This window comes from Talpa occidentalis, unplaced genomic scaffold (genome assembly GCF_014898055.3).
Source record: "Talpa occidentalis isolate TD23 unplaced genomic scaffold, MPIMG_talOcc4v2.1 talOcc4.5, whole genome shotgun sequence".
NCBI lineage: Eukaryota > Metazoa > Chordata > Mammalia > Eulipotyphla > Talpidae > Talpa > Talpa occidentalis.
In genome coordinates this window covers 58199642-58227229 of record NW_023604861.1, presented here as the reverse complement: position 1 = coordinate 58227229, position 27588 = coordinate 58199642, and the positions used below count along the sequence as shown (strand labels likewise).

The 27588-nt window shown below is 38.5% G+C and overlaps 1 protein-coding gene across 1 annotated transcript in view; it reads right to left on the bottom strand.

Annotated features, from left to right (window-relative positions):
• Positions 1–27321, bottom strand: part of LOC119258537 (serine/threonine-protein kinase Nek5-like) — a 110712-nt gene extending 83391 nt beyond the window's left edge. Inside the window, 14 exon segments of the mRNA XM_037526818.1 lie at positions 166–246; positions 4288–4380; positions 5884–5970; positions 6904–7008; positions 8505–8571; positions 9817–10001; positions 14371–14504; positions 16111–16192; positions 16268–16468; positions 17703–17757; positions 22961–23047; positions 24181–24251; positions 24340–24423; positions 27228–27321. Of these exon segments, the coding sequence (XP_037382715.1) occupies positions 166–246; positions 4288–4380; positions 5884–5970; positions 6904–7008; positions 8505–8571; positions 9817–10001; positions 14371–14504; positions 16111–16192; positions 16268–16468; positions 17703–17757; positions 22961–23047; positions 24181–24251; positions 24340–24423; positions 27228–27302 (1407 nt within the window). The 5' untranslated portion in view covers positions 27303–27321.
• Positions 27322–27588: the final 267 nt, after the last annotated feature.

The following is a 27588-nucleotide window of genomic DNA, read 5'->3' as shown; positions in this document are numbered from 1 at the left end:
CCCTATTTGACATTACAGATACTGAAAGTCACCAGTTTAACATTAACAAAATAAGGCAATTCCATAAAATAGTAGGAGGAAAGTCCTATAGGTAACCCAGATTGTAAGGTGGGGACTACCAGCCAAGCTTTTAATATGAAACCAAAAGACAAAAATGTTTATTACCTTAGCTTTATATTTCTGTTCTGGAATTACACTTTCCTTTATGTTCTGAAGTCTAATCTGTTTCAAGTCTCTTTCAATATCCTGAAAGTTTAGAGAAAAATGAAATCTATCATTTAATATTGATCAATCAGACTGTTATATTTTAACAACCCCTGGATCAAATAATGTTTGACTTCTGGATTGAATGCATGATTACTTTGAGAATAAAAATGTGCCTTTGTAAAGGATAGCTAACGATAATTCACTGAAATCTTGGGCACAGTGTCCATTAACTTAGAATAGTAATACATTTAACACTGAGATCACAATGGGTAAAGTTTATAATGTAAACAACACTTATCACTCAATATAACCTAATCTAATTCAAGAATGTGATTCTGACTACAGGATCATTCCCTTAAGGAATGAGGAACACAGGAAAAGTGCACAGCTCTTGAGAACATAAAGGAAGGCGTGGACTTTAAAAACTGATGGGCAATTGAGGAAGAGAAGGCTGTAAATGCAGATGACATATGTGGAAGGAATTGCGGAGAGGTGAACTTCAGCACTGAGCTTACTCAGGTGTCAGTCCTGGGCCCTCTGTCTCCACTTCCTCAATAGAAGATGGTCTCAGTCATCCCTACGGATTTAAATGCCATCTTCACGCAATGACTCTTAACCATGTACCTTCAGGCTTGCTCTCTCCCCCTCTGCGGTGAGACACAATATATATTCAACTGCCTACTTGGCATCATCTTCACTTTAATATTCATTCCACAAATTCATATTGAGCAGCCACTGAGGGCCAGATGCTGTCCTACAAGTGTACTCACACTGTGATTGTGACCAAAAGGTCCCTGCTGACATGGAACTTCTATTTACTTCTATTTACAATTCCTTCCACACATGTCATCTGCATTTAGGTAACAACAGAGTTAAACGAATGACATAATTTCAGAAAGTGCTAAGTGCTATGAAAGAAATAAAATAGGAGAATAGCATGGAAAATGATAGAAGTTGAGAGTAATACAGATTTATTTGGCATTTGACTAAGCCCTGCAATGATGTGGACCTTGGCAGAGCCAGTTGGGAAAAGAGTGTTCCACACAGTGGCTGCAGCAGGAGGAAGGCCCAAAAGCAGGTAAGCAATCGCTCAGATTTTCTTTAACTCAACATGTCCAACGTGGAACTCTGAATTGTTCCTCCTCTGAATTTTGCTCCCCACTCTTCTCCCATCCTCTATACCGCGTCTAAGTAAATGGCATTTTCATCCCTTCCAAGCCAGAAATTTAGGAGTCTCCTTAATAGATGCAGCTATAGATAGAGGTTTCCCTCATATCCAAAGTAGAGTATTCCTATTTGGTATGATTTGGTAAGTGGTTTGGGGTCTGGGAATGCTCAAAAATGATTCCGTAGAAATAATTATGAGACAGGAAGGGTCCCAGGACAAGAACAGGACAGGATTCAGGGAAAAGAATTTTGCTGTTCCATGGGTTGGTAAACAAGAGGTTAAAAAACCTTACGACTCCAGGTCCAGACACCTGCTGCCATCAATTTCCTTGGCTCATTGTTGCTTTTTACCATTTCTGAGCTACCATTCTAGAGCTTATCAAGTTGGCAGCTATGGGAAGAAAAGGGTGCTACAGATCCGAAGAAAAGAGGCACAGACCTTGAGACCAGACTGGTTCACACTGGAGCTGCTGGGGGCACCCAGCCCCCACAGATGGTCATCGTGGAGATGGTTACCAGCCCTGCACAACCCCCGCGCTGCTGCTGCTGGGGCCCACCGCTAGCAACAATAAGTGGACTTTAGCCAAGTCTACTCTCCTTGCCTTCTCAGCCAAGAACATTTAATCCTTTGTTCTCAAACCCCATTCCTAAAACCTATATAGATCCCAAGCCCCGGTAACTCACGGAGCCACTCATGCCGAGAAAGGTCTCCCCAGAACTCTCTGTCTTGCTCTTTTGCTGATGTCACCCTCACTCTTTGCCTCACCTATGCCTGTGGAGACCTCTTTTCAGCCTGGACCAGAAGGTCTCAAGAGCTCTTTCCTCAGTTTGGGAGCAGGACCCTTAGTTCCATTCCTCTGACTCCTGGCAGGTGGGCCGTGGACAGCGGCTGGTTCACTCCCAGCTTATCTGCCTGTGTTGTCAGTGGGATCAGATTGAGTGCCCCTGGGCCTGCTCCCAGGGCAGGGGACAATAACAATGTTCCCAAACCCCAAAAATAACCTACCAAATCATACCATAGGAGCACTCTACTTTCAAGTAGCAGAAGAAAACCTATATGGAGATAGAGGAAGAGATAGACATCAATATTGTGTGGATGTGTGTGTGTGTGTGTGTATATATATATATATATATATATATATACAATTTCCTTGGCTCATTGTTTCTTTTTACCATTTCTGAGCTGCCTTTCCACAGCTTATCAAGTTGGCAGCTACAGGAAGAAAAGGGTACTATACACCAGACAAGAAGAGGCACAGACCTGAGACCAGACTGGTCTGGTCACACACACATATATTTTTGTAATGCTTTCTTCTCTCCACCATCTTATATTAGGTAACTATCATCTCCCCCTTAGAATTAATTACTGCCTCTTCTGTATTACCACAATGTCTGGATGTTCTTCACATATGGCACATGTCAGTTTGAATCATTATTAGTTGTTTGCCCTGCAACCTTGGGAAGGGTGTTTTTCTTCCTTGCAATATTATGAACTCTGAAACAAGATTGTGACTTATGTCTCACTTATATTTGTGAGGCTGGTTGTGTACTCTGGTTGTTACAATTGTAGAAGAAGTGTCATATTGCTTTTTTGTTCTTAAAATGACATGCACATCAAAGACATCTTTACAGACACATCACCCAAAGCAGTGATAGTGAAGGCAAAGATAAACAGCTGGGACTACATCAAATTAAAGAGCTTCTGCACAGCAAAAGAGACAATAACAAAAACAAAGAGAAACCCCACCAACTGGGAGAACATTTTTGCATACAACACTAATGATAAAGGACTGATCACAAAAATCTACAAAGAGCTGATGAGACTCAAACAAAACAAAGAAAATAATCCAGTCAAAAATGGGCAGAAGAGCTAAAAAGAAACTTCTCTGAAGAGGAAACGCAAATGGCCAACAGGCATATGAAAAAATGTTCAACATCACTTGTAATCAGGGAAATGCAAATCAAAACTATAATGAGATACCATCTTACACCAGTGAGAATGGCACATATTAAAAAAAACTAGCAACAACAAATGTTGCTGAGGTTGTGGAGAAAAAGGAACTCTCCGGCACTGCTGGTGGGAGTGCAAACTGGTCCAACCACTATGGAGAGCTGTGTGGAGATTTCTGGACCTACTAAACATAGAGCTTCCATATGATGCAGCAATTCCACTCCTAGGTATTTACCCAAAGGACAGAAACAGTAATTCCAAAGGGCACCTGCACCCCTATGTTTATAGCAGCACTATTTACAATAGCTAAGATATGGAAACAACCCAAATGCCCAAAAATAGATGACTGGATCAAGAAGATGTGGTACATAAAATATTAAAAAAAAATTATCTTAAACTCCCAAGCCTCATCCTTCCCACTGGGTAGAAAATTCAACCTCCATCCACTGTGAAACTCCAGCATCAAATCCTGTGAAAGTCCTGGGGGATTTCACAAAGCAAATCATTCAGGGAGCCCTTTCAGCCTTAGCTTAGCCTGGGTTCCTCTCACCTGTCCTTAGGGAGGCCCTCATGACACCTTGAAAATAAAGTTGACAGACATTCCGGAAGAAACAAACAAACAAACAAAATAGTTCTTGAGAACCATTTGATTCATTTCCCTACTCTCATCAAATATATAAGGCTGAGATGAAAGAGAAGTTTACTGTCAGATTTCTGAGCAATGTGTCTGAGACTTTGACTCAAACACCATCTGGAAAGCTGAACTTTCATACACTAATGTGAGCAGTTCTCAAACTTAGCAGCACACTAAATCACCTGGGCAGCTTCTGAAAACACGATGCCTGGACACCCCCCCCACATTTGGGGAAGATCCCAAAATACTTGAGGTTTTTTCTTTACATTTCCAACATGACTGTACTGCACAGTGAGGAGTAAGTATCACCAGAGCATCTAACCATCACCTGCACAGGTGTGTCTTCCTCAGGTGCCTCTTGGTGGATGGGTAGGTTACTCTTCTTCACCAAGTAGGTTCTATGACTTACTTTTGAGTCCTCCTTTAAGACAAATTATACACAGTCAACAAGTTTGATTCTGTGTCAGTTCTGAAGGTTATTTTATGAACCTCATCCAGGGCTTGAATGGTATCTAGCAAAAAATGCGTTCCCTCCTGCTGGCTTAGGGGAGATCATGGGAGCGACTGGAAGAGTCTTTTTTTGGCCCCTTCTCATATGGCTGACTTGCTTTTCCCAGGGCTTTTCCACAGTCTCCCAGGAAATGTCTACTCTCCATCTTTCCTAGGCACAGGCTTTCCACCTTAAAAATAAGGCTGATGAGGGCACAAGCTCCTCACCACTAACCAGGCCCTCTGTGCTGGGGAAAGCCATCCTCATCCTGCCCTCCTGGTGCCCAATCCTCTGTGTGAACCTATGCCTGGCGCTGCCTCTCTAAATTCCACTCATCTTCTCAAACATGGTTTATGATCCATCTCCTCTCTCCTTCTGCTCATCCTGCTCATCTTTATTCCTCTGCATCTCCAGAGCTTGACCTTATTCAGTCTTATTCGATCACTGCTACGTGTGTGTGTGTCTTATTTTTCCAGCTCTTTATGGACAGCAGCACATATGTGAGAAAGAATGGAGCTTTTTGAATCAGGTATTTATTTAGCCTGCCTCATAATATCTAAATGACTTTGGATGAGTTACTTAACAGCTGTTATGAGGACTACATGGGGTAAAATATGTGAAAACTCTAGTTCAGATACTGGTCCTTACCACTGAATTATGCCATATGTTCATTTCTCCTGTGTTAACTCATCTATTTGCTCATCTCTATTGCTCAGGGCAGGGGGAGAGAGAGAAGGACCCATTTTGGAGTGTGGATGGTTCTACTCAATGAGTGTGTCACTCCAGTATATCTGAAGTGAGAGGCCAGCTATGCCCTGGGCCAGTGTCATTGTCCACAAGACTCTGATAGGAGGCACATTCCAGGCCTCTGGAGAAATTTCTTGTATTTAAATATCTAGTGTTTTTCACACAACATGGTCTCCAAATAATAGCTATTTCATCTGGATCTTCACTGATGAATCAGGTTGCTGAGAGATGGAAGAATGTGTGTCCAACATGGCACCTTTAATAGATTTTTAAGAATCATCTCAACTCAAAGTTTGCCTTATAGATTTTTGAAACTAACCCCTGTATTTAAGACTATTTCATTATAGCTGAATTCAATAAATGCTAGTCTTTCCTCCTATCTTATGGGTATGAACTTGCTCTTTCTACATCTAATTCAGTTCTGGTGCAAAGTAGCTGCTCACATGACTGAAATGAGGAAGACAATCAGCCATTCCTGGGAATCTCAGATAACTTCATTATCTTGAGTAGTCTCAGGTCAACCCAAATAATAAAGCTTCAACTCGATCTAACAACTTTTCTATCAAAAAAAGTTCATCAGATAAAATTTAATTTTTCCTATGAGATCAATGTTATCAATATCTGCTCAGCTTAGTTATCTCTAAAGCAATAAGACAATGTTTCCTTTAGAAGAATGAATTTATTTACCTCCAGTTCATTCCCCATCCTCTTTCGGATTTCCTTTATATCTTTGTGATACTGCTGGCGGATTTCCTCTAACTGCTTCCAATATTCCTAGAAAGCAATCCCAACACAAGCATTTTTAATTTTTTGGTGAACTGAACAAAATAATGTCTTCATTGCCTATGATTTTTAAAATATGTGATAAACAGCAGGAATCAAAAAACATATTGCTCCTGAGGATGACAATCTGCCTTATATTTTGGCTGTGATCATTCATCCCTGAGAGGGATATGGTAGCTTATGGTGACCACACTTACATATAAAACCCAAATGTGTTTATGAATTGATAGAGTCCCCTTTTTATATATAGTCCTGTAATTGATGGAATTTTGACCCTTCAAAAAACATATGTTGGAGTCCTAACCTCTAGTATCTTCGAATGTGAACTTATTTGGAGATAATGATATTGCAGATGCAATTAGTTGGAGTATAAAAGTCCCTAATGCAGTATGATGGGTGTCCCTTTAAGAAGACAGCTGCGTGAAGAGGGATAGGGAGAAGGCCATGGCAGAGAATGCAGCCAGAGAGCTGCCAGCCCAGGAATGCCATTTTGCCTACAAAGCAGCAGAAGCTAGAAAGAGGCAGGGAAGGGATTCCCCTACAGGTTTCAGAAAGAGCACAGCCCTGTTAACACTTTGATTTTGGACTTACAGCTTCCAGAACTGTGAAACAAGAAATTTCTGTTGTTTTAAACCACCCAGTTTGTTGTAACTTGCTAAGGCAGCCCCAGGGAATGACTACAACTTTCAAAAATGTTAATGATGGACCTTATCAACCCAAGATAAAAGCCTATGAGCTACATTGCATTCTCTAAGAGGGTAAGATACATGGCTCTCTATCCCCTGGAAGTGCCAACATGAGTGTGTCCATCAAGTATTTGTGCAACCAAGGTTTCAGGCACAAAGTAGAAAATAAATGTCACACTATATTATGGTACAAAAGACAACAGAGGTACAGTGACAGCCATGGACTGATGTTGTTAACCTGTTCCTTCATTTCATTTCTCCTGAGCTGCAGCTCCTGGAATCTAGGCTCGTCTTTATTACTTCTCCGGTTGTGACATGGCTCAGCAGAAGATGGACGAAGACCCTATTATTTGAATAAGATAATTTATAAAGCATACTTGCATTTTGGAAACATCTCATTTGACCTTGTCTTTTTCCTTTATTTTTTATTATTTTAAATTTTTTATTTTAATTTTTGGGATTACATGTTTGCTCTTCCATATGAATAACTTCCACTCACCCTCCACCAAACCACCAGTGTTCATAGAATTTTTCATGTCAACAAGAATTATATCACCAATCAAACTCCGTATTTTTGTAATGAGTCATAGTTTTCTTAAGTATTAAAAGAGAAAGAGAATTACTAAAACTAATTGTGTTTATCCCAAGCAATCAATATACTATCATGAAAGATACTAGATTCATTTTCTGAACTGGTAAATTATAATTGCGAAATTAAAGGTCTAAAGGCCTCCCTGGTGGTGCAGGTGGTTGAGCGCAGCACTGTGAGGCTGTCTGCAGCCTCTGCAGTGCCGGTTCGATCCCTGCCAGCCGCAGAGCAACCCACATGGCGCGCCAGACCTCTCCTGTCTTGCCCGCTACTCCCCTCAGCAATGTATTTCAGTCATTCTGCTTGTTCTGTTCCCCGCTCTGTCTCTGGTGAATCCTCTCACCCTCCTGCACCTCTGGCCTGTACCCTGGTTCTTGCATAAATAAAATAAAAATAAATCTTTTAAAAAAAGAAATTAAAGTTCTATAAAGGTTTGGCAACCCCTGAAGTATAAAATTAGGTAGGGAAATAGAACTGGAGCTTTTGAGTAGTTCAAAATATGACACAAATGAATGAGATACACACCTAATCTCCCTCAGCCAAAAAAGTTTTCCTACCCCCATTCAAAAATTTCAACTCTGTACTTAAAGGTAAGTATAACTTTCATTTCTAATCAAGTGTAATAATCTCTTTTTTTAAAAAAAATGTGTAGAATTCTAATAAAATAGAATCAAAGAACTGCAGAGGACCTCGAAACTCACCTACTGCAAAACCGTCATTTATCAAAATGAAATTTAGGCTTAGAAAGTTTGCAAGGTCTGCTTAAGGCCACACAGTGAATGACAGTAGCCCCATACTTCCCAGACTCTGATTCAAGCCTATTCCCATTATTCTCTTTTAGCTTAAAAATTGGGGAAATGCAAGGGCCTCCCTGGTGGTCTAGGGGTTAAGTCTCAGCACTATCACCACTATGACCTGAGTTTGACCCCCTGCCAGGGAGCTAACCTACTGCCAAGGAGCTAACCTACAGCAGACCTCTCCCATCCACTGCTCCCCTTAGAGTGTATTTCAGTAAATCCACCTGTTCTGCTTCCCACTCCACCTCTGGTAAATTCTTCAATGCCCCACACCACTGGCCTACACCCCAGTTCTATGCAAAATAAGTAAGTGTTTAAAAAATGGGGAAATGTGCAGGGCAGTCTTGATCTTCCATGAAGGATAACATTAGCTGTACAGATCCATGAGTATCGGTGAAGAGAGAGACAATTAGAAAATTCCTGATTGTCTCCCATCTTTGGTGTTTTACTTACCAGCTGTTTTTCCACTTTCAACTTATATTGCTGAGCTTCAAATTTCCTATGAAGATATTCAGCAGGCCTTAAGAAATAAAAATATTCAGCCTGAGTAGAAATTTTAAGTAGTCTGAGGCACTGGTTTCGCAAGTAAATTTTCAGCTTAGTATACGTGGCTTGAAGTTGTAAATCTGAGTAGTTCAGAGTTACACAATGTGTACCGTGGAAAAGAAAATCTTTAGGATCGAGAAGAAAAGGAGACAAAGAGAACAGTAATGACAGGAAATACAGGAGACTATAAAACAGGAAAATATTCTGATCCAAGATTTTCTAGGTTATGTTGAAGGGAGAAAACAAGCCCACGCCAGGATCTTCTCATACTTTGGTGGGTACCTAATCCACAGCTTCGTCATCCCAAGACTGGAGGGTGCTTGTCTGTCTCCTGCATCACACACTGAGCAACTTGAGCTGCTGACCCATCCCTTCACCTCTACTCCTTATGCTGCTCCAAATGTTTAGTGAATCAAGAGCTGAGGACTTAACTGTCTCTCATAATGTTTAAGGCATTTCTCCAGCATAATTCTGGTCAAAGTATTTTCAGGTTTATAGATATGTTCCACATAGTTATCTTTTTTGCAGCATTTCCTACAAAGAATTTCTGTAATTTCTGATGGCTAAATAATAGCAACCACATTTTACATCACAGCATGTACAGTGATAAAGTTCTGTGGAATCACAGTACCTTCTAGGGCTCCAGAGACAAAACTATCACTTCAGAAGTTACTCCTACAAGAGCAACAAGATGAGTAGACCCCAGTTTTTGAAGAGTCAAGTTGATAAGTCAGTCGTTTAGAAATATGATGAAATGACAAACTAGTTATAGTCTCTGGGCCTTCCTTCCTCATCTATAAAACAGGAACAATACCTCACAGAGGTTGATGTGAGGATTAGATCAGATTAGGTCTGTGATTACAGACTTACTATTGATTAGTACTAATATTAAAAACCTCTTTGGAAAATGATACATATATAACTATTTTCATCACTCCCACAGAATGGAATGTACTAGAAGAATGAAAAATATTAAAAACTGATGAGTTTGAATCTGTGTCCACAATTACATGGTTGCATAAATTAGAAGAAAAGCTACATCAGACCTGAAATAGAAAGGGGTCAAGGGAACCATGAATCAAGTAATTACAATAAAGATTTTGGAAGTTCTTCTTGGATTATTGTTCTGTTGGATTATTGTTGAAAGGATTTCAGAATGAATGAAGACATAGAAAGACATTTTCAGAAAAACAAAGTTGAAGTTAGAGGATGATATTACCATTGACATGGTGATGGGGTGTGACTCTCTTCCTGATTATAATTCTCCTCAGATCCAGCATCTTTTTGAGGAACAAAGCAGTGGCTTGGTGCTTGGGCTCTCTGCCTCAATAGGTCAAGTTGAGCATAATAATAATCATAATGTCCACACACTGCAGCAAGTTTGGGTCTTTCCACCATTTTTATCTGGAGGATTCAGAAAAAGAGAGGAGGTTTTTAAAATTCATATGCTAGAGTTTATTTGGATATTGGAACACACAAAATGGAGGCCTCCCAAAACACTCATCCCATACCACAGATATGAGTTGGCTTGCACTTACCAGAGATGCCTCATTGTCAAGGAAACCTAGAAAACACCAATCCTAATCCTCCACCTCAGATTTGATCAGTTTACCTTAGCCTAGAAAATAGGAGCTGCTGTCCTTTTAAGGGACTCCCTGATCATTATCCCGTTTCCAAGTGGCTTCTTCGCATATCCTATAAAACTTGCTCTTGCCCCAAATCCCTCGAGAACAGTGTTGCACTGCTTGGGAGACACTGGCCTCCCCCAATGCATGGATTGACATCAAGCTTACTACTAATTTGTTTTAGTTTTGTCATTTGACATATAATACAAATCTCTCATTGACAGTTTGATAATGACCTTATCTAAGATAGAGTATTAAAGGCATATTATTGGTTTTGCTCCAGATTTGATTTTGAGTAAAATCATCTTAGAAACAGCAAATCCTAGAGCAGAAAAGAGTTTAGAAGCCTAGGGTGTGTAGTATTTTGCTGATTATGAATCACGTGTTTTTCATGCCAGTGTATCAAAAATACTGACTAGTGATCGTGCCTGGCCAACTCAACCTGAAAGACTCTCAGTATTATTGTTTTTGTAATTTTCATGAACTTAATTTACACCTTAAAGGAGAATTCACACCTTTATAGGAGAATAAATGCTGTGCAACTCACAAATTTGGGAATTTGCAACATGTTTATATTTAATAAATTGAATACAAAATGGCATCAAGCTTGAAAAAAAATAAAAGATTATGAGCCAGTTAAGAGTTATTCTTCTGGAGTAAAATCAGGCAGACTGCCATCCCAAGGTACACATACACCCAACCAGAACACAATTAGAGGAGAACCAGAAACAACTGTTTATTTTATTTTTTTTTTTTATTTTATAGAGCGCTTATTTATTTGTTGCTTTGTTTATACATGCACTGGTACAGTCAGAAGGGCGGGAGGGTGAGAGAATTCACCAGAGCCAGAGCGGGAGCAGAGCAGGCAGAAGGACCGAAGTACACTGCTGAGGGAGCACAGGAACATGTGGGACCTCCTCTGGTGGCCGGGGAGCAGCATCGAAGCGCCGCAGAGCGCAGCTTCGCAACCCAGCGCTCAACGCTGCGCCACCGGGGAGAACAACTGTTTATTTTAGAGCTGAGTAAAGACCACTGAGTTAGAAGGCGAGAATGGCCAAATAACATAGGAAAGCCAGTCAAAATTCTGCAGAATTAAAAAGTAATCCTGCAGAATTTAACTATAATTCTGCAAAATAGTCCTGCAGAATTTAACTCTAATCCTGACAACTCTGCCTTCATAACAGTTGATAGATAACAAAAGGGGGAAAGATCAAGTCTATTGGAAAGACCTCAAAGTTGAAATATGAATAATCAAACAAAAGGTTAAAATGGAAATTTCCTCACTGTAGAGAAGTAACATGCTATATTCTTTGTCCTTTTTAATGCTACCAGGGTCAAAATATATGTAATTGTAGCGATTTGGCCATTTTTAACTTACAAAAATGGCATTTTTAATACAGATCTATTTAAATATTAAAGTGACTGTATAAAATTTGGTTGGTTAGTCTAAACATAAAATATATAATTGTGTTTTTAAATATTTTAAAGTGTGAAAACTAAGTTTTTCTTAGTTTCATAATTTTACTTTAAACTATCCAAACATTAGAAGGGACTACTAATTACTTGTTGAAAACAGAGAAAAGTTTCAGAAGGAAACAAATAGCTTCTTTCAGATTTTAAAATCCCAAATGGTAATGAGAACATTAGAGGTGGTTCCTATGAAAATGTTACTGAGACAGGGGGGCCTCCCTATTGGCTCAAGGGGTTAAGATGCAACCTGTGAAGCTATTCGCAGCCACTGCAGCACGAGTTCGATCCCTGGGCAAGGAGTTACCCACATGGCACAGCAGATCTCTCCTGTCTCACCCGCTGCTCCCCTCAGCAGTGCATTTCAGTACATCTGCCTGTTCTGCTCCCCACTCTGTCTCTGGTGAATCCTCTCCCCCCCCATACATCTGGCCTGTACCCCAGTTCTTGTATGCATAAATAAATAAATCTTTTAAAAAAGAAAATGTTGCTGAGACATCTCCCTAAAAGGGAAGGGTAACATGTTTCCCAACCCCACTTAATGAGGGGAGAGGCCTGGTGAAGCTATTTAACAGGGAAGACAGGTGGGCTCATAAAAGAGGGGAGGGCTCTTGTACTATGCCTTATAGTAGTGCTGAAAGGAGAGATGGAAGTAGACACATGGAGGAGAAACATGTAGAGACACTTGAAAGAGCCATTCTCTTGGTTTGTTCTCTGATTTTGCTCCTTTCACCCCAGCCTTGACAGGACCCTTGTGCCTTCTTCCTCTGGGTCCCCACCAGAAGGTGCCATGGACTAGTGGCAAGGTTTGGGTCTCAGCAGTTCTGCTTCAGAACCACCTTGTTTGGCTAGTTATTTACCCGTGAGGGGATGTATAATTTCATATGTCTTATTAGGAAGAATATACTTTCTTCTCTTCTCTCTCTATGCACACTAATTCTACCTAAAATCTTTCACACTAAAATTGTCCTTTGCCTTTGTGCGCATGTATGGCCAGATCCTTTTAGAACTTGCAAGCTCGGGGGTCCCAGAGTGACCCTTGGTCAAGCTGTAACAAGAGAGCTAATTTTAAAAAAGACAACCCATTCAAAAAATGGGACAAAATTCCTAAATAGTACTTTCTAAAGAAGACATTCAGATGGCCTACAGGCTCATTAAAAATATTCAACATCTGGGCCTCCCTGGTGGCACAGCGGGTTGAGCGCAGCGCTGTGAGGCTGTCCGCAGACTCTGCGTCGCCAGTTCGATTCCTGGCCAGCCAGGGAGATTCCCACATGGTGCAGCAGCCTCTCCTATCTCACCCGCTGCTCCCCTCAGCAGTGTATTTCGGTCCTTCTGCCTATTCTGCTCCCTGATCTGTATCTGGTGAATTCTCTCACCCTCCCACACCTCTGGCCTGAACCCCAGTGCTTGCATAAATAAATCAATCTTTAAAAAAAAACTATTTAGAAAAAAAAGTTCAACATAATGTATTACAAGGAAAATGAAGCAAAACCACAATGAGATATCACCTCACCCCTGTGAGAATGGCCAATATAAAAAGACTAGAAACAACAAATGCTGTGAAGAATGTGAAGAACAAAGTCATCCACTGTTGGTGGAAATGCAATCTGGTGCAGTCTTTATGGAAAATGGTATGCAGATACCTTTAAAAAAATGACAATGGACATCCCAGTGATCTAGCACTACCTCTACATCTATCCAAAGAATATGAAAACACTAATAGAAAAGGATTTATGAACTCCTGCATTCATAGCAGCACTTCCACAACTGCCAAGTCATGAAACCAACTTAAGAATTGAACAACGGATGACTAGATTAAGAAATTGTGGAATATATATTCAATGGAATACTACTGAGCTACTTAAAAGATGAAATAGTACCTTATGGGACAAAATTAATGGACTTGGAGGTGATTATGCTAATGAAATAAATCAGAGACTGATGGTTTCACTCATCTGTGAAATATGAATAACCGAAAGACATACACTGGCAAAGCAGAGCAAAAACAGTTATTAGACTCTGTGAAAAAATATACTGGTTACCAGAGTAACTGGGGGGAGGAGGAAAGGAAATAGAGGAAGGATGGGGTAGTGCATTGGCATAGGAGGTTTGGTGGAGGGTGAGTGAAGCATGTGCACTTATGTAGAAGTAAAAATGTAACCCCAAAGTTATACAGAGATGAAAAGGACTAATTTTTAAGAAATACAATTCTTCCATTAAAAAAAATCCATGTTATTATATATATTATCAGAGCATTTTACTTGCGTGAACTAAAAGATTTAGCACTCTGCTAAAATGGATTCAAATAACTCAGCAGAAAGATTTTTCTAGGAAAAAAAATCAATGATTATATAATAAAAATTTCCCACGTTTTCTGCTACTATGCTATAAAGTTCTCCTATATAGAAAAATCTTCTTCAGCTAAAGAAATTGGAAGAATTTGATTATAAAACTAAAACTCAGGCATAACATACTTGCAAGAAAATACAGCACTGCTTTTAAAAATATAATGAAAAGTTGTCCAACAAAATACCACTTTAATGCTCATTACAGAATGATTTTAAGTACAAAATGAGTGGATTCCAGAGTCATGAGCTTATAGCCATGAACATGTGAGCGCAGGTCTGTGGAAGACACTATCAGCTTATAAACAAGAGGGAGGGTTTCATCCAACTTACAAATACGGGTTTCTGAGCGCCAGTGGGTGGTCTCCATTCCTTTCTATGTAATATATCCTTCCTTTGAACTGGTACAGATATCCTTGATCTTGGTAGGCACTTTCCCTGGAATCTCACCTTCTGTTTATTAGAATCTTATTTAACCGAAATAAAACAATGTAAGTTTTAAGAAATTTCCACAACTTTACACTGCAAAATTATGCATTTTCTTTGAATGGAGACAACCTTTTACTGCAAAGTTCCTTTGTATATGTCTAGTAATACATAACACTACTTTAAAATAATTTTAGTAATTAGCATTAATTTCAACAGAAACAACATAATTAGGGAAATTAAATGTAATAATCAGGGCTTGAGTAATCAGGCCACACCATTCACATCACATTATTGCTTGAAATGTATGAGTGGGTCTTCTAAGATGTTTTTTTGTCACCATCAAAATTTGTTCTTGTTTTCCAATCTTTCCTATGTTTGGATGGTGCACTTTCTCTCATCCTTTATTTTTATCTATTTTATCTATTTTCTAAACACACCCAACCTAGAATAATATACAACAATGCCAAATCAAATTAAACATGGCAAAAAGGCTCATTTATTTTCCTTTTGTAACTTTCCTCAATTTTAATTCTCTATCACAATGGATAATATTTCTCTAGCACTGATTTCTTGGAGAGATTTTCTACTCTTCCTCATCCTTTATGTTCAGACATTTGGTTATAACTAAATTCTGCTCTTACATTCACAACATCCACTGAATTAGTAATTTTCCTTTAATCCCTCTCTCTCTCTCTCTCTCTTCACACACACACACACACACACACACAGAGAGAGACAAGACAGAGAGAGAGAGAGAGAGAGCACTTCATCAGCTGATTCCTGACACTAAAGTTGCTTCTCTAGCATCACCAACATACTATTTGTCATTACCATACAGTAAATATCATCATCACCTTTCTTGCTTTGGAGGTAACATAGTAATGGTTCTCAAATTGTAAAAAAAAATTAGGTCCAAAATTCTAACTTTGGTTCCAATAGGTCTCTGGAAAAGAATTTTAAATTGCCAGTTCATTTTCTCTATTTCAAAAAAATAAACTCATCTCATCAACCCACGTCTATAAACCTTCTTTTCTCACAATCCCTCCTCTACACAAAAGTTAATTTTGTATTCTACCTCTTCAAGCATCTGTTTAATTGATAAACCCCACTGTTTCGTGGTTTTCCTGATAATGGGAAGAAAAAGAAGAATCCTCCAGGTCATATATGAGCTCCATAGACAGCATCTCAGGCATGCCCACTAGATTTTTTTTTATAATGCTCATATTTTTTAACACCCATATTCAAACCTCTTGGTGCAATTTCTTCCCTAAAGTCATTAGCCACATGTAACTCACTATATGAGCACATGATATAAGTGGTTTTGGGATGATGAACTCATTCTCTTTTTTTTTTTTTTTTTTTAAGATTTATTTATTTATTTATACAAGCACTGGGTACAGTCAGAAGTGCGGGAGGATGAGATAATTCACCAGAGCCAGAGGGGAGAGCAGAGCAGGCAGACTGATGAGGTACACTGCTGAGGGGAGCAGCGGGCGGCAGGAGAGGTCTGCGTGCCATGTGGGACCCTCCTCCGGTGGCCTGGGAGCAGCCGGGGATCGAACCCCGCTGCAGAGGCTGCGGGCAGCTTCGCAACCCAGCGCTCAACCACTACGCCACCGGGGAGGCCCATGAACTCATTCTTACCTGGAACCACCTTCCTAGCAGGTCGAGAAGCTGATGGTCTTGCTCCCCTTAGGAGGGTATGATTGAATTCTTCCTGAATGACCTAAAACCAAACATGTGTCAAGGACTTACTAATCAAAATCTGTCAAAATCCAAACAAGATTTGCCCAAAACTCACCTCAGGAGTCAAATACTTGGCAATAAGTTTCTCTAAAAAGGGCCTTTTCAAAATGGAATTAATAGATGGACGATCTCTGGGGGATACTTTAAAAAGCTGAGATATCAAGGACCGAAGGTCATGGGAGAACCTTGGAGATATTGGGGCAAAATGGGCTTGACAAATCTTTAGAACTAGCTGGTGTAAGTTGTCACCTGCAAACTGAAAGGACAAGGAATAATGATATTAGGTCAGAGGAAAAGTCAATTTAAAGTAAGAGCAAGAAGCAAATGATGTTTTCAACTTCAGTTAGAAGTACTATGTCCACCCTAACTTGTTTTCATCAACTAAAATTTCATAAATAGCTATTGTAGGCAGCTTCTCACCCAGATACCAGGTTATTAAAACAAGTTTTTTGTTTTAATTGTTTCTTATTATCAAATAATATTTAATTATTATAAGACATAGAAAGTTATAAATAGTCAGGAAAAATACATATCATTTCATCACCCAGAGAGATATTTCCTTCTAGTCTTTTTCAAAATAATGTTTAAAGAGTTGTAGACATAATGATGTGAAATCCAATGCCTTGATTTTTTAATTAACATAAAAACATTTCTTTAAAAATTCTTTATATCTCAGGAAATTTTCCATGGTGTGAAATCATCAGTTATTTACATATAATAGTAATGTTCAGCAGGAGAGTGTGGCAGTAGAGATACAGGTTTTAGTTAGAAAATTACTAGTTGAGTGACATTTGATGATGATGACGACGACAATGATGATGATAATGATGATGATCTAACAGCTGTGTAGACACAGCTAAGATGCTATCCTTGGAAAGCCCTGCTACAATATTGGTCTTTTGCTGACAGCTGGGAACTTAAATTTCAGGGGTGATCCCACCAGTTGCCAAATTCCCAGGGTGGCTCAGTGTGCTTAAATTGTGAGAACAATACAGTCTCTGCTTCCCGGGAGTCTGGGGGTTTTCTACATGCTAGTAGTGGGTGCCTACCTCACCAACTCTAGTTGAAGCCCTGGGCACTGGGTCTTTAATAAGCCTCCCTAGCAGGTAACACTTCACATGGACTGTCACAACTTTTTGCTTAAGGAATCAGTACATTCTGTGGGATGACACAGATGGAGGCTTTGGGAAGCTCTTGCCTGACTTCCAATAGATTTCCACACACTTTTTTTCTTTGCTAATTATATACATTCACAATTTATTTTGAAGGAAAATATGCTATGCATACTTTCTCCAACTTGGAGTTTTTATTTTATATAAGCACGAACACATTTTTGTGTCAGTATATACAATTCTATTATTATCCTAATAGCTTGCCCATATAATTTTTAACAATCTAATAAAACCAACAGTAACCATTGTCTCTCAGGAGTTAATTTCATCTATATATTTCCAATAAGTCAAGATCAATCTGACGTTGAACGTACTTACAGGATGCTTGAGTGTGCAGAGCTCATATAAGACACAGCCAAGAGACCAAATATCCCTGAGGAAGATAAGGGTTTACATGCCAAGAAAATCTCCATAATTCTCAATAAAAGCCTTTGTCCTTACAGCACCTTATATTGTGTAGATTTACAACTTTATATAGGTTGACCTGTGTTTTCAGATATTTTATCAGATACAGATCAAAAACATTTTCAGATACATTATCAATTCTTACTAAGATCGCAGGTAAATGCAACTTGTAGTTTGTCAGAATCCTAGCAGAGAAAAAGTATGCTGACTTTGCCACAATCTGACAACTCAATATTTACTTCAGCTTCATGTGCTCAAAGCAAACTGGAGTGTGCATGGAACTTTTTGAGCAATTTGGAGGAAGGAGGCAAGAAAAAGCAGTTTTGATTTGATTCAAAAGGTAAAATTTGGTTGATTTTAAAATGTATATTCTACTCAAGGCTCTTGACAGAACTAAAGTTACATTAAGTGATGAGCACTGTATTTGGTATTCAACAAACACCTGAGAATGGTGCTTATCATCTAGACCTGGAGACTAGCTTGCTCTTTAGTACTTAATAGTCATATGTGATTGGCTTAATAAGGAGTTATCTTACAGAACAAAAAAGCATAATCACATACAAAATAACAAAAAAATACAATGAGAGGTCAAGGAGATAAGAAGATGGTCAAAGAAGAACCAAGTTTGGTGAGGTAAATGCCGCCACTATTTAGCAACACTTCTACTGAGAATGAAGAAACTTCTAAGTGGTTTCTAAAGTTTTTAGAAACTTACTGACCGTGATCCCATCAGAATCTGTCCTTACTATCATTTCTCTTCATGGAAACTCCTCTTCAGCCCCAGATAGCCCACTGCAGCCAGTGTGGTAAGGCCACACGCCTACAGTGCTCCCCAGGAATGAAACCACTAGTGGCCAAGTGGGGAGCATTTGCACATCGTGACCCCCTCTGTGTGTGGTAAACTAGAGACCTGGTTGAGTTTCTTGTCTAAAGGGGGCAGCAGCTACCCAACTGATAATTTCAATTATCAGAAGTACCAAATCAGCATATTTAAATGTTGTCTCTAATTCTTACAAAGCAGTACAAGGAAACTAGGCAAAGCTGCTGACCTAGGTTCTCAGCCTACTGCAGCTCTACTCTATTGGCCCAGCCATCCCTCCTTCACCCAGTGCTACACTGCCACTTTCCTGTTCATCCTAAAATCAAATACTCTCTGGGAGCTAAGGAATATCTCAAAAAAAAAAAAATACTGTTTTTTCATTATGCAGAGAAATATTTACTATTATTTTTATAAATCTCTACCACTAGGCTTTGCCTTTTCTTGTCATTCAGTTAAATATCCCTTCTGAGTTTTCCTTAACACATGGACAATCAATTCCCGAAAGGAACTCAGTTTTACTGCTAGACCAACTGTTTCAACTGGCCCCCACTTTTGAAAATGAAATGCTTTTCTCCTTCTTAAATGTGTTCACCAAATTAACAAATAAGTGGTGCCCTCTCCAAGGTCTCAACTAAGAGGCACAAGCCAAGAGTTAAGACAGCCAGATGTTCTTGTGAAGAAGTAGCATCAAAAACGACAACCAAAAAAAAAAAAACACTGTTGCATCTGAATAAATACGAACTTCAAAGACAGACATTAAGGTTTATGGCACTGCTAAAACTCACAGTCCCCAAAAAAGGATAGGGTAAATTTTAACAACCCTCTTTGTTTTTCTTAGTGCATAAGCAACATTAGATAGAGACATTAACTGGATTTTCCTTGCAAGAATCCTTACAAACTATATGTAATCCTCACTGAGAGATTCAGAATTGGGGCAGCTTTCCCAGAGGCATCTGGAGATTCAAGTACTTATCTTAATTGTTTAATAAACTCACTTTTATTTGCCTCAATTTTTTTAAGTCAACACATTTATTTAAGTCACAATTTATTTAAGTCAACACATAGAAGTAAAACACATAGAAGTAAAAACTACCTCATTTTTGGTGAAGGACCTATATAAAGAAAATTATCAAACACTGTTAAAAGAAATAGAAGACACAAAGAAATGGAAAGACATCCCCTGCTCATGGATTGGAAGAATTAACATTATTAAAATGGCCGTCCTGCCAAAACCAATTTACAGATTCAATGCTATTCCAATAAAAATCTCAATGACATTCTTCAAAGAAACAGAACAAATACTGATGAAATTCATATGATACTACAAAAAAACACGAATAACCAAAGCCCTACTGATGAAAACAAAGGAGAAAGGAGGTATCACACTTCCTAACTTCAAACTATACTACAAAGCCATAATAATTAAAAGTTTGGTATTGGAACAAAAACAGACAACAGACCAATGAAACTGAATAGAGAGCCCAGAAATAAAGCCACACTTATACAGACAACTAATCTTTGACAAGGAGCAAAGAATATGCAATGGAACATGGACAGTTTGTTTAATAAATACTAGACCACTACCTCTCACCGTGCACAAAAATCAACTCAAAATGGATAAAAGAACTGGACATAAGACCTGAAATCATAAAATACATAAAAGAAAATATAGGTAAAACACTATAAGACATACATCTCAGTAACATATTTAAAGACTCATCACCCAAAGCAAAAAAAGTCAAGGAAAAGATAAATACCTGGGATTATATCAAACTGAAAAGCTTCTGTATACTATTAGCCAAAACAGAGAGACACCCCACTGACTGGGAAAAAATTTTGCACTCCATACAACTGATAAGGGACTGATCACAAAGATATACAAAGAAGTCACAGGACTCAACAACAACAAAGTAAACAATCCAATGGTCTTGTGATGAAGTTGCATCAAAAACAACAACCAAAAAAACCTGTTGCATCTAAACAAATAGGAACTTCAAAGACAGACATTAAGGTTTATGGCACTGCTAAAACTCACAGTCCCCAAAAAGGATAGGGTAAATTTTAACAACCCTCTTTGTTTTTCTCAGTGCATATACAACATCAGATAGAGAGGAGAAATGGGCAGAAGAACTTAAAAAACATTTCTCCAAAGAGGAAATGCAAACAGCCAACAGGCATATGAAAAAATGTTCAACATCCCTTATATTCAGGGAAATGCAAATCAAAACCACACTGAGATACCGCCTTACACCAGTAAGAATGGCATATACACAATGGGGTGTTCCTCGGCTATCAAAGAGGATAAACTCATGCAGTTTGCAGCAGCATGGATGTAGCTGGAGGGGATCGTGCTCAGCAAAGTAGGCCAGAAGGAGACAGAAAGATATTGGATGGAATCACTCATAGCAGGAATTTAGGAAATCTAAATAAGGGACCAGGAAAAATACTAATTATAATAAAGTAAAAATCAAAATGAACAAGCAACTGTAAACCAGAGACATACTGGGGGGGGGGGGGGGGGGGGCGCGGTTTGGGAAGGGGAGAAGGGAGTAGGATCAAAACAAGGTGGGTGGGAATTGTATGGGGACTATAACCAAGATAAAAATGCATATTTTGAACTATGCATACATAGTGCAAAAATGAAAAGTAATGTAAAAAATATATAAAATAAAATAAATAAAATTTAAAAAAAGAATGGCACATATCAAAAAAACTAGCAACAACAAGTGTTGGTGAGGATGTGGTAAAAAAGGAACTCTCCTACATTGCTGGTGGGAGTGCAAACTGGTCCAACCACTTTGGAAAGCTGTCTGGAGGTTCCTCAGTCTACTAAAAATGGAGCTACCATATGACCCGGCAATTCCACTGCTAGGGATCTACCCAAAGGACACAAAAACATTGTTTCAAAAGAACACCTGTACACCTACGTTTACTGCAGCACTATTTACAATAGGTAAAACCTGGAAACAATCCAAATGCCCAAAAATAGATGACTGGATCAAGAAGATGTGGCATATATACACAATGCAATATTATTCAGCAATCAAAAAGATAAACTCATGCCATTCACAGCAAAGTGGATGGAGCTAGAAGAAATTATGCTCAGTAAAATAAGCCAGAAGGAAAAAGAAAAATATTGGATGGTTTCACTTATAGCAGGAATACAAATAAGAAATCAGTGTAAAAAATAGTAACAGTACAAAACACAGCAAAGCAAAAACAGACAATTATAAATCAGAGACATCCTGCAGGGGAGGAGGAGGGAGAGGAATCAGAGGGAGGGAGGGAGGAGCACAGGGGACTGAGGTGATGGTGCACGGGTGCACTGGTAAAGGAAACTCTATGGGGACCACACCTGAGGGGGTGGGGGGAAGCAAATACTGTTTAAAAAAAAATGATGTAAAAAAAAAAAAATTACTTATTAAAAAAAAAACAGTGAAAGCAAAAAAAAAAAAAAAAACCTACCTCATTTTCACTTCCTATCACTGTGTATATTACTATTACTCTGAGAACCAGAATCTGGCGTCACATACACAAAAATTAGTTGGTTTTAAAGCAACATGATGCCTTAATGATTATCTGGCCAACACTCTCATTGTTACATATGCAGGGGCTGGGCCCACAGAGGTCATCAGGCCTGGTCCAAGTGATAACTGAGCCAAGAGTAGGGTTTGTTGAAAGATAAACTGAAGCATATTTAAAAATGTTTAAAGTTTATATGAGCAAAAATAGATTTGAATCGTGATGTCAAACCAGAAACGGTTAAATGTTCTCTGTCACCAGAAGCATAGGAAAACGAACAGAGGAGGTGCAGAAGCAAGATAGGAAATTATCTGATCAGCTTAAGTTCAAAGCCCAGTTGGCAGTTTGCGATTGGTTGTCCTTAAATGTTTTTTATTTCTTAATCTTCGAGGCATTTGCAGGCTTGGATTTTGGTTTGGGCCACCTCCATATTAGTCTTACTCAGCCTAATGGCTTCTTGTTTAATGAAATTAACAAGCTCCTAGCTCCTAATCTAGTGCTCAGTCACCAGACCAGACTGCCTCCTACCTCACTCACCCATAACATTTTTCTGCAAAGGACGAAACAGTGCTTACAGATAGGAAAGTCATACATAAGATGGACATCATAGCACTGCAATATTTAGTGTATTCTTTCAATGACATATCTTTAAATGAGGAGAAATGTCTTTCTTCTAAATAAGTTCAAAACTTCAGGGAACAATAAAGTGGTCAGAGACAGTCATTGGGATGCCTATGTCACACATGAAGAAAATGGAATTATGAGAGTGCCATAAGAAGAAGAAAATTCTTCAGATTTTACTGAGAATTTCAAACTTATAGTAACTTACGTTTTATTGTTGTAGGGTTTATTTTGACAGATCTCTGGGGACAGGTAGTAAGGTGTGCCGACACAAGTTCTAGCAAGTTCCATAGAACTAGGGAATGATATTAAATAATTAAATGACATGGTTAATTATTGGAGTAAGTAAAGGCTTAAAACACGGCCATGCTAGGTATTAAATATAGCTAACATAATTTGAGGCAAGCATATACAAAAATAAAGTAAAACATACTGTATATTAATAATAAAGCAATAAAACTGTTTTCCAAACTTACAACTCATCTCAAAATCTACACATAAAAACTTTTTTCTTATGATTTAAAGACTCCACAGAGGTACAACTGATACATTATAAAACTTTCATATTTAAAAAGAGTTCCCTCTTTCCACTTACCAAAGTAATATGATCTCAAGATTTAAAATTAGGAAAATATGAAAGTGAATAAAGGAAAATTACCCATCGTCTTACTACCAGAAAAACTACTGCTTAAAATTCTAATATATTTATCTTTTTTCCAAGCTTACTTTTCACATAGGTAAGATCATAGTGCCTTTGAAATTCAGAATTCCTTTTTTAAGTTGTATGTTACTTGTTCTTTATTGGTGCCTATTCTAATCTTACTTTTTTATTTATACATATATATGTATATATATGTTACATCATTATTCATTTGTGTACAGTTTGCTTTCAGAATTCCGTTTTTTTAATTTATTATTTTTTCATTTTTTTCAATTTAATATAACATATTTTCTCATATTATCAAGAAGTTCTCAAAATCGTAGCTATTAGTGGCTATCTATACAATATTCGGGTACATATCTGTGCCAAATTTTATTAAATTTAACCATTTCCTAAATCACTAGACATTTAAATTATTCCAAATTTCAAATTATAAAATCTCTTGATAGTTATTACCACCAAATTGTCCTCTAAAACAGCTGGTGCCAATATATTCAAGAGTGAGTTTACCCACTTCACTAAATTCTCACTTGTTCATGCATATTACATTCACACCTCACGATCTTATCACCATCATTCACCATGCTAAGATTTAGCTTGGGAATTTGAGTCTCAAAGTACCATCTGAATAATTTGATGCATTTATACAAAGTTATCTAAAATTATTTGGAGACCAAGCTTTTAATATTTTCTTAATTCACAATACCCAAAAATACATTTTTTGACAGTCATTTATAGAAAGAAAAATGACATTTAAAAGTACTTACTTGTTTAGGACTCTTGCTATACCAAAGTCCCCAAGCTTTGCAACCATTCCATTCTTGCTAAGAAATATGTTCTATAAATGGAGAAAATACTGTATTGTTGGAGACAGTTAAAGAAAGCAAAAGAACAGTTCTGTCTTGATCTTCTCTCTGAATTGTTACCTGTGCTTTTATATCCCTGTGTAAGATCTTCCTGTCATGAATATGTTTTAGTCCTAGAGAAATCTGTACAAACCAACTCAGAATCTGTGGAGGGAAAAAAAACAAAATTAGTGAGCAGTCTGCAAACACTGAAATGTTTTCATGACAACATACAGAGAGAGAGAAATAATACATATATTTTGTGTTTGTGTGTTTTCATAGGAATGAGCTCATAGATATATGATCTTATATAATATTCTTTTGACAGAAAAATGAGGGGGCAGAAAGGCAATAGAGGTGTGTTGGCATCAAAGGAAACTCCACTTACAAGAAAAATACAAACAAAAGCGAGGGAGAGGAAAAGGCAATTCATTATTTTCTTTTTTCTTATTCAATACTAGGTTGCAAACTGTATCAGGATAGGAGAGTAGTAGTCTTGTTTCCTGACAACCCTGGTGCCCCTGGTTTTTCCTATTCAGGGGAAGGGGGTAGCAAAGCCAGGGAGAGAAAGAAGAAGCAGAGAATCTATGACTTTTTAAATTTTTTCATGGAATATTAATATATATTCATATAACATAAAAGATATTTAAAGTTTAATTTATTTCTTAGTTATGATTTTATTTTATCTTAACTGGCCTAAGACTCTTTATAACATGAGCACTATGTCTACAGAGTTTTATTAAAAGTAGTCTAAAATTTCACTGACTTTTTGTTTTTTCTTTTGTTTTTTTTTAAAGTTAATATGTTTTAGACTTTTTTTTTTCAAGATTTATTTATTTATTTATACAAGCACTGGGTACAGTCAGAAGTGCAGGAGGGTGAGAGAATTCACCAGAGCCAGAGCAGAGAATAGAACAGGCAGACTGATGAAATACACTGCTGAGGGGAGCAGCGGGCGGCAGAAGAGGTCTTCCACCCATGTGGGACCCTCACCCGGTGGCCAGGGATTGAACAGGCGCTGCAGAGGCTGCAGGTGGCTTCGCAGCCCAGCGCTCAACTGCTTCGCCACAGGGTAGGCCCTCACTGACTTTTTGGACACCAAGTTATACAGAAAGAGGAAAACAAAAGGGGAAAAGCTGCATTTTAATATACTAAAATTCAGTTATAATTTTAGTTCTTTCCCAACAAATGGAAAAGTAATTCAAAATTTTGTCGAGGAAAGTATTTCTATTAAATATGGCAAAATAACACCCAGATAGGAAGAAAAGAGGGTATCTATTAAGTATGGAGTTTAATATATAATGGAAATGAAACACAGAAAGAGCATTAATTAAATTTACAGAGGCTAGAGATAATCTTCATTCATTCATACATTCAAAAGCATACATACATTTAAAATATTCAGTTTTTTAAAAATATTCAGTTTTTTATGAGGAAATTATATGGGCATGAATACTCTTAAATGTGAAAATAGGGCCACCCTGGTGGCCTATGAGTTAAGTCTCAACCCTATCACCATAACGGCCTGAGTTCTGTGCCACATATGGCACAGCAGACCTCTCCTGTCTTGCCCGCTGCTTCCTTCAGCAGTGTATTTCAGTAAATGTGCCTGTGATAAGGGCTAGGGAGGGGGAGAACATCAAGTGAGACACTAAGCTGGCATGGTAGGAAAACTGCACACACATATTGTTTTTGGCCTGTCTGCTCTGAGTTAATTTTCCAGCCAAGGACACGTCTGGAGACGTGCAGGGAGCCAGCGCTGTCTGAAGACCAGCCTCACCACAGTGGGACAAGCCTGAGACCAGTTGTCCAGGAGGGCACTGGACATCACTATCTCCTGGCAGTAGTGAAGGACTGCTTACTGCTGAACTCTCTTTGTTCAGCTCACGATAAAAAGGCAGCTGGAGGGGGCCTCCCCTGGTGGCGCAGCGGTTGAGCGCTGGGCTGCGAGGCTGCCCGCAGCCTCTGCAGTGCCAGTACGTTCCCTGGCCACCGGGCAAGGGTCCCACAAAAAAAAAAAAAAAAAAAAAAAAAGGCAGCTGGAAATGAAATGTTAAGGCATTTTCTTTAGGTTGTTAACTCCCCGTCTTCCAGATTGCTGCCTGTCTGATTAAAATGCACTTTAAAGATTCAACGCCTGTCTCTACTTTATTGGCACTCGGTGGTGACAGGTGGCCCAAACTCTGACCTTCCAGTTACACTTGCTCTGCTCCCCACTCTGTCTCTGGTGAATCATCTCAGCCCCCACACCTATGGCTTACACCCCAGTTCTTCTATGTAAAAATAAATAAATAAAATCTTTTCCAAAAAATGTGAAAATAGCACAAAGAAACCAAAGGCAGCCTTGGGGTGAGCCTTTCCAGCAAGCAGCCAGGCCCTGATTGTGAGTCCTCTCTACACATGCACCCCCGTCTCCTTCATGAATACAATCCCCAAGAGGATCCTAACAGCGGCTCAGCATATAGAAGAAATATGTTTTTGTGCAAAAAGAAAATGGGAATTGAGGCCATTATTCTTCACCTTTTTTCTCCTCTCTCTTAATAAGCAATGAAACCGAAAAGCTATTGCTAAGAAGAGCTTCCATCCTCCACAGCAAAGTGGATAGCTATTTTAAAATAGAGTGCCAAATTGTAAAAGGAAGAAGAGAGCTACAAATATGTCATGTTTAAAATGGCTAAGGAACATCCACATTCAGATGTTTTTTAGTCATGAATATCGATCTCAGAGGCTTTCCATATGAAATGGTGCAAAAATCAGATATTGTCTTTTCTCAAACAAACTTCACTCTCAAAAAGAAATTCAACTTAATTTCAATTTCAAGTATGTTCTGGAGTAAGGACAGATCCACTATTTTATGATTTGAATTTCTCTACCAGAAAGCAGGCTTCATCAAATATGGTCTGCTACTTATAGAATTATAATTTTACTCTCCCCAATGAAATTACAAGGAAAATTAGAAGTGCTTTTACCTGGTCTTCACCAAATAGCACTCCTCGTTGTCTACTGATCCTCTTCATAAGGTCCCCTCCATCACAGTACTCCATCACAATAAACAGCCTGTTGTTCTCTGTAAGGAAAAGCATCATTCAGTCCTGGAAGGGTTTCAGATAATCATTTGCCTTTCAATCTCCAGAGAGTGGAGAATATAATTAAAAAATGCAGCATCTAAAAATTGTGGCTGTGGAGTCAAGATGGACTGGGTTCCAATCCCATCTCATCACATACATTTCTTAGCTCTGTGACTCTAGGTAAGTTATTTTAATTTCTCTCTACCTCATTAACCTCATATACAAAATGGAGATAGTAATATAGAAACTCCCACTAGTATTG